The sequence below is a fragment of the Gossypium raimondii genome, chromosome 7, assembly GCF_025698545.1.
Source record: "Gossypium raimondii isolate GPD5lz chromosome 7, ASM2569854v1, whole genome shotgun sequence".
In the NCBI taxonomy this organism is placed as follows: Eukaryota; Viridiplantae; Streptophyta; class Magnoliopsida; order Malvales; family Malvaceae; genus Gossypium; species Gossypium raimondii.
Window position 1 is genome coordinate 52746733 of NC_068571.1, and position 7821 is coordinate 52754553.

At 32.1% G+C, this 7821-nt stretch overlaps 1 protein-coding gene across 1 annotated transcript; it reads right to left on the reverse strand.

The window, feature by feature from the left end:
- Positions 1–1701: 1701 nt before the first annotated feature.
- On the reverse strand, positions 1702–7064 carry LOC105788860 (protein unc-13 homolog). Its single transcript, XM_012615960.2, has 5 exons — positions 6495–7064; positions 4464–5342; positions 3795–4250; positions 2934–3123; positions 1702–2785 (listed from the first exon to the last, which is right to left on the reverse strand). The coding sequence occupies exons 1-5, from the start codon at positions 6972–6974 to the stop codon at positions 1860–1862; spliced, it is 2931 nt and encodes a 976-aa protein (XP_012471414.1). The 5' UTR covers positions 6975–7064; the 3' UTR covers positions 1702–1859.
- Between the last annotated feature and the right edge of the window lie 757 nt (positions 7065–7821).

Here is a 7821-nt window from a genome sequence, read left to right on the forward strand (position 1 = left end):
AAAATACAGTTACAAACCTTGCGTTAAACGTTCTTTCAAATCATGAAGATGAATATTACTAGTATGAACAAAGCATTACTTGGCATAAAAAACATAAAGATGAATATTACCAGTATAAACAAAAGCATTATCTGGGAATTCTTGATTTGGAAAAAGAATTAGTGTAGCTACAAGAGATGAGTTGAGAAGAGAGAAATAGAGGCTAATAAAAGAAGAAAAGAAACTGAGAATTGCATGGTAATTGCTTCTTGGCTGGTACAATGTTGGTGGACTTTTTAAAAAAATAATAATCTAACATTTTTAGTTAATTATAGATAAGACCCAATTTAAAAATAATCTGCGTAAAAGACTTGATTCTAGTGTATTTCTCCTTGCTGGCATTGCCTAAAATAAGTATAGCCTTGTTCTATCTTTTTGGTCTTTGTTCTATTTTTGAAAGTGTCAATTTTGGACTCTCAACCATATTTATGCATTTAAAGTTAGGGATAAATCTCGAAATAATACATGAAATTGATTTAATGTGTAATTTTGTACATAAAATTTTGATCTTATCTAATTTTCATAAATTACTAACACAATTATTGATATAACATCGTTTTATGTTTATATATTGCATACTCAAATAATCATATTTATCTAATATAAAAATAAATTGATGTATTTATTTATTCAAATATGTATAATTGAATCAAAATTAAAGTTTTATGTAAATATTTTTCCACAATCAAAGTTTCAAGTGTATAATTGTACCAAATTAAAATTCATATATCAAATTACACATTAAATCAAAATTTATGTATAATTTTAAGATTTGTCCTTCAAAATAAAAACAAAAAGATTTTTTTGGATTATTTAAATTAGTCACTATGATCTCCTATAATAAAATTTTCAAATTTTGCATCTGACTTTTATTGTCAAAATATTTTTTTGTTGTGCGTGTTTAAAAATATTAATAATCTATAGTTACTATAAATTATATAATTTTAAAATATTTTTATTATTTTATATAGAAAATGAAAAGTATACACATTAAGAGATTTATATCCATATCTTTTTAGTTTTTTACATCTATACTTTACCATTGAATTAAAATTTCATTTGTTATTGATATCAAATTTTTATAAAATAATTTTATTTTTCAATCGTATAATGGATATTAGTATATATTACATTATTTAAAAAAATATGAGATATTCTTTATATTCTAAAGATTTTCATTAAGTTGTGAGCTTACTGCATATTTTAATGAGATTACTTTATAAGTATATATGTCCATTTCTACTCAGATCATTTATACAATAAGCTTAATTAGTGGCTTAATGCTCTTCTATTGTGCTACTGTAAATAAATGGCTTACCAATCTTCCTCCCTTTTAATGCTACTGTCTGATCTTACCTTGGCTACATTTGGCTGTAAGCACCACGAAATTTCCTTTGCTTTATATTCTATGTACATTACTATTAGCATCTTTCATGCTTTTCTAAATTTAACATATATTTTAATATATACATGGTATATCATAATATATAAAAATAAAATAAAATATTCGAACTCTGAATAGGGGAGTTTAAGCTCCATTCATATTTTAAATATTTTTTAGATTTAATATTTTTATTCAAATTCTTGCTAATTTTAAATGAGATTTCAAGTTTGATAGATAGCTTGGTTCTCCATAGTAATAATTGAAAAAGAAACTACAGCTTGGGAGAAAAACGTTTGGTATTTTTTTTCTCTTTTTCATTTCATTCAGTAAGCAACATAATTTTCCATATACAGGCAGCTATTTGAATCACTTGAAGCAGTTTACACCTAAGAACTTGCATCATTCGACTGTTTTTTTTCACCAGGAGCAAAAACTGTTAAAGTCTCTTTGGCAAATGGTAAGTCTTCTTAAGGAACTTAGCTGCTGTTTCATCATTCCGATGACACAAAACGCGCAACACCGTATTCGGTTCCGTCGGACTCCACTGTCCGGTTGTCGGTGGCAACGGAAGCTTAGACTTAGCAGAAGAAGAAGCACAACTCTCTAATGTTACTTGTTTAAATTTCTCAATCAAGCTATCAGTATCAGTATTAAACAAGGGTAGAATATCTTTAACTTTAGTTGAAAATTGATCTATTAACTCAGCAGGAAGTCCATCACCATTAGACCAAAACAAATCAGTCAAGAAATTAAAATCCTCATCTATGATTTCATAATCTTGCAGGGTAAAAGCACGAGGAGGGCCTCCAGCTAGTAAAACCATTAAGAAACCATCAAAAGAAACCTTCATCACTTCAGTTATAACTTGTGTTCTAACTTTATCATGTACAGTTATCGAAATGACCTCCAAGTAATGATCAAGCTCTTGTAGGAAAGGATCGATCCTTGTAGATGAAACTTCCCCTATATACAAACCGTCCCAAAAGAAATGACTTAGGTCTTGGAATATGACCTTATTTGCAGTTGCTTCACATAATTGTTGCATCCCTTCAACACATGCAGCAGCTGAAAATTCAAATACTTTCTCCATCCGATCGGCAATATCTTGATTGGTTCCAGAACTGGAAAGATGGGTAATATCTCTTTTTGCTAATACATTCAATTCGTTTTGAATATAGTTTAGGGTATTAATACGACAACACATTTGGGGTGTCCCGAATGAGTCATTTTCATTGCCATTTACAGTCCCAGCTTGAGATTTCTTAGGAACTTTTTCTTTTTTCTTAAATACACTAGGAAGTTTGGACCGTCTAGAACATCTTGTTAAAGGTGGCATTGTGGGAACATATGTACTTTGAGTCCCTGTAGACCAGAAGATAGTATATTCTCCTTTTAGTTTTATTCAATATTTGCGAGCGGTTCTGCTGTACGCATATGCACGAAAAAAAGAAAACCAAAATTCCTAACCCTATACCAAAATTTCTAAATCATGCATTATGTAAATACGTACCACAGCCAAACTTTGCCATGGATATATAATGTTGAAGACAACTGTTGATCCCTGTGGCTAAATCTGGAAGCAAAGCAGAATGCGTTGTTATTGGTAACAAAAAGAAGGCTTCAAAAGCTTCATCTACAATCCGCAACACTTCAACAGCTGACAGTGCAAAGCGCTCTCTATTTGCCCGTGGATCCCATACCTACAAAGAGATACAATACACAATGCATAAAATAAGTCAGTAATTAGCAGCTGATGAATTGAGATTCATACCTGAAACTTGCACTTGAATATTCAATACACTGAGTTATGATTTTCATCTCTTTACCATGTTTAAATTTAAATTTTAGTCTTTATATTATGAGATAAGGCAACAATTAGTCTCAAGATTTGATAGCTTTTTCCAATTTTTATCCATGTGACGATAAGACACTCTGATATTGTATCATGTCACACTCAAAAAAAATTAAGTGGGCGTGATACAATCTCTAAGTATCATGTCATCGTAAAGACTAAAATTAAAAAAAGTTACCTAGTTCAGAAACTAATGTAAACAAAAAAAAATATTGAGTGATCAAGTTGAGAAAAAATGTCAAGTTCGGGAACTAAGTGTTGCATTATTTGTTGTATTATTTAAACATCTTTCTATTTTTATAACATCATTAGTCTAAATAGTCAATTCCATTAATTGTTATTATTAAAATGCTTATTTGATTTTTTTTTTTTTAAAAACACCCCTTATGCTGATAAGCATGTTTATAGAAAAATTCCAATCAGCATCTTAACGGTTAATAGCGTTAACTATTAGGAGGCTAAATCTCAAATTTAAGGATCAAAAACCCCGAATTTCACCATATTCAACCCATAACTTACCTCTTGTTGCAAGTTCCTATCAACCCATTCCTTCAATCTATCAGTTCTAGTCTTTATCCATGACTTGACCAAATTAGAAGTAACAGAGTCAGCCTCATAAGGAAGCATCTCTCTTATAATTGATTTCCCACCATCTTCACTATCCTCTGAATTCTCAACTGCAATTTGCACCAAATCTTTCTCCAACTTATCAGCACCTTTCATTACTTCCAATATATCTGGTGTTAATTCATCAATGCTTGAAACATATTGCTTTAGTTCATTCCCATAACATGAATGAAGTGTGGCTACTGCTACACCAGCTGCAAGTGGATGCCACCTTTTCAATATTGGACTGAATGTCTCTTTCTCTGTGAATGCTAGTGTACTGACATCTTCTGCTAGTTTAGCCATGAATGGAAGCTCATTTTGTTGACCTGTTGATGATGATTTACTGGACTTTACCGTCTCCATTATCTGTCTAAATACATTATCAACAGAAAGAACCTTGAGTCTTTCTTTCAAATAGAAATTGGTCAAATTTTATAATTATTAATTCTAATTAGACCAATTGATATAAATAATTACTTGTAACTTTAAGGAAAAAAATTATATGACCTTTCTCATCTTATATTTTGCACATTGAGTTGCAGGGACATAATTATAATGAAATAAATATTGGAAACTTGCCTGAACAAAAGCAGCACGTAACGATGACTTTATGTATGCATCAACCTTCTCTTGACCCACATCCATTTCGTTTCCTTCTATATGATCCTCATTTGAGATACCTTCTCCTCCTTCCATTATCTTCACCGACAGAACCGCCATCGAAACAACACACCCCATTGTCGACTCGGCGTTATCGCTTCGAAAATATCTGTGGTAACCAAGCAACCTTTTCTCAGCCCAACTCAAAATCGCACCCAAAGTAGAACTCAACATCCTACAATAATTCTCATCTCCTTTCATCGCCTTGGCGTCATTTCCGACTTTGATCAATAGGTTATTGCCGGCACTCAATAAGTCGCCTTCAGCTTGATCCATCGTCGCGTAACGGTTAAATAGTATCCACAAGAAACAAAGGTTATGTAGCATTTGGTTCATTCCTAGGACTAACCATGTCTTTTTAATGAGCTCTAGGACTTCATCTAGCTCTTCGATGACCGATGTTTCGTCGTTGACATCGAAACAAGCTTCGAGTAGCATTTGGTATATTTTAAGGTTCATTGGGAATCCATCTGCCCAGTGAGTACTGGTCTCGGAAACTGACCCGATATTGTTGCTTGTTCTACAAGCAAGTGATAAAACAACAGTACGGAGGGCTTGCATTGTTTCATTGTTTTTGCTGGTTTCCAAAGGCTTCTCCAATGCTCCGTCAATGATCTCTCGGAGCTGCTGCGGAGCAGTGTTTTCGTCATCAAGTGGCACTAGAGGATGCAAAAGGAGTCCGGCTTCGAGGAGCTTTAAATTTCTTCTTTGACAAGCTTCATATTCTTCTTGGTTTGGAAAATCAGAAGGCTTGAGTTGCTGCAACATCTCAAGTGGTAACACCATTGACTCTATTTTCTGATACAAGAAACAAAGTGAATTAATCTGAAATCGCACTCGATCCAATCCACTTTGATAAAAAGAAAGCAACAACGAGACTATCAATTTGTGTTCATTAGACCTATCATTTTTTATTTAGAATTCGAAATTTTGATTTAATTTATCCGAATTCAAACTCGATTTGATTCAATTTAATCATAAAAAGTTAACAAATTCTAACCTGTCTAACTTGAAATAGAAACTATTCAAATCCGAAATAATCCAAACTTAAAATGGCTCAACTTGAAATGTCTTCAATCCAAAATTACATCAACCTAAAATAACCTGAAAACCTCAACCGACAATCTCAAATGATTCAAACATAAAATTACTCAAACCCGAAATGGCCCTAATCATCAAAATAATTTGGACCCAAAATAACTTGAAGATATTAAAAATTAAATTAACTCGATCCCAATTGATTAGACCCTCCCAATTTAGTATCCACAATTTAAGAGCATAACTCATAACTTTTCCTTAATAAAATTATAATAAGAGAAGACATCCTTAAATTATAGATTAAATTTTAAATTCATCTTAAACTTAAAAATTTTCAATTAAATCTTTAAGTTAAATTTTGTTCCAATCAAGTCTTTACATTAGTCTAACAATCACCTTTAGGATTAAATGTGAGATTAGATTTTATGTGCTAAAAATATTATTAATCTATATGTGTTTAGAAAAGAATTGTGTGAGATTTAAATAGCTAAAGTTAACAGCAATCAAAAGTATTTGATTAAAACGATACTTGAGTTAAAAAATTCAATCAGTATTTTCGTAATTAGATTGGATTGGTTGGACTGGGAACCAGTCAGGATATTAGTTCAAATAGAGGTAAAAACCAGTTGATTCGTGAACTAGTTGAACCGGATTTTATAATTTAAATTTACAATATTTATAATTTTTTAACAATTTATTCGACTTGAACTAAACGAACTGATCTAACCGATTGAATCAGGAACCGGTGGTTTGACCAATTCGACAACCAATCCAATTCCAAAAACAGTTAATTCAATTGGAACAATAGATGTTTAGGACTAATTTAAAATTTAGTTAATATCTTGAGGATGTTTAACACAATTAACCAAAAAAAAAAAGAAACCGTTATACCAATTTTTTTCTTTAACGAACCTGATCAGCGGCGACTTTGGAGAGAGCTTTTCTAACTCGGGAATCCATTTGCTCTGAAACTCGCATCTGAACTCGCATCGTTTCCCCAATCGTACTCACCTTTTTTACTCGTTCCGACTCGGCCTTCTCACTCGCTTTCTTCCTCCTTGATCTCAATCCCAATGCCTTCTTCACTTTACTCGCCGCCCTTGACGTCAACGTCTGCGGTGTCGCCGCCGCCCTTTCCGAATTCTTCTCCGAATCCGAAGCGTAAGTCGACGATTTCCCTCCTGAACTCAGACGCGCTCCGACGAGGATCTCATAAGCCGTCTCTCGGAGCTCCGAGTCCGATAAATTCGTCGCCAATTCCCCGAAGGGACTCGTAAGGGGTTCAGTACATTCACTAGGCATTGCCGCCGTTACCGCCGCCGACGTCGTTTTATGATGACGTTGATGTCGTTTTACTTTCCTGTAAGTTACGTTCCTTAATCTACTCCACATATTAATTAAATAAAAAATAAAGTAAGTAAAAGAATTAATTCATTAATATCGACATGTTAATTGAAGGTGTTTTATAGTGGGACTGATTAGTGATTAATGCACTGTTTTTTTGGATTAAAATGAAAAAAAAAAAAAAACCTTGCTTGTATATAAAGGAAATCAAAATGAAAGTTCTGGGAATTTCATCAAACAGAAAATTAAAGTTATAAAATATAAAAACCGACAGATTTTCGAACAGTTTAAATTGGATATGAAGGAATTAAAGGAAATGATGGTGATGTCTTTCTCTAGGTGGAAGATTTTCTTTCTCATTTTCTCGCTCTTAGTGTTAATTTTCCTCCTATCCAAACAAGATACAAAGTCTCAAAATTCAACAAATTTCCAGTCTTTTTAAATTCATTCTGTTTAAAAAACCCATCCAATAAAGTGGAGGTTTTATTATAATTGAATTCTGAGTCATATATTTAAATGAAGATACAATTTTTTTCAACATTGTTTTCTTCATTCACAAGACTCGAACTTAAAATCTTATGTAAGAGATATTTGAACTTCTTAGAAACCTTACCATTCTATTGGATTGTTTGATTGTTTTTATTTATATGATTTCGTCCTTGGAAAGCCATCATATGCATCCATACACATAATTGGCATGATTTGAAGGCCTTGGCTCTATATAGAAAAACTATTTGCAGGTATAATGCAACCCATCGAGATGTTGACGTAACAAAATTTACATCAAACATATTAAAATATCCAAAATGAAGAAAAATTAAATTGAAAAAACTTCCGACGAGATTGAATACGGAGTTGAATATTTTTCCAAAACTTTTTTTTTTATCAAAGTATT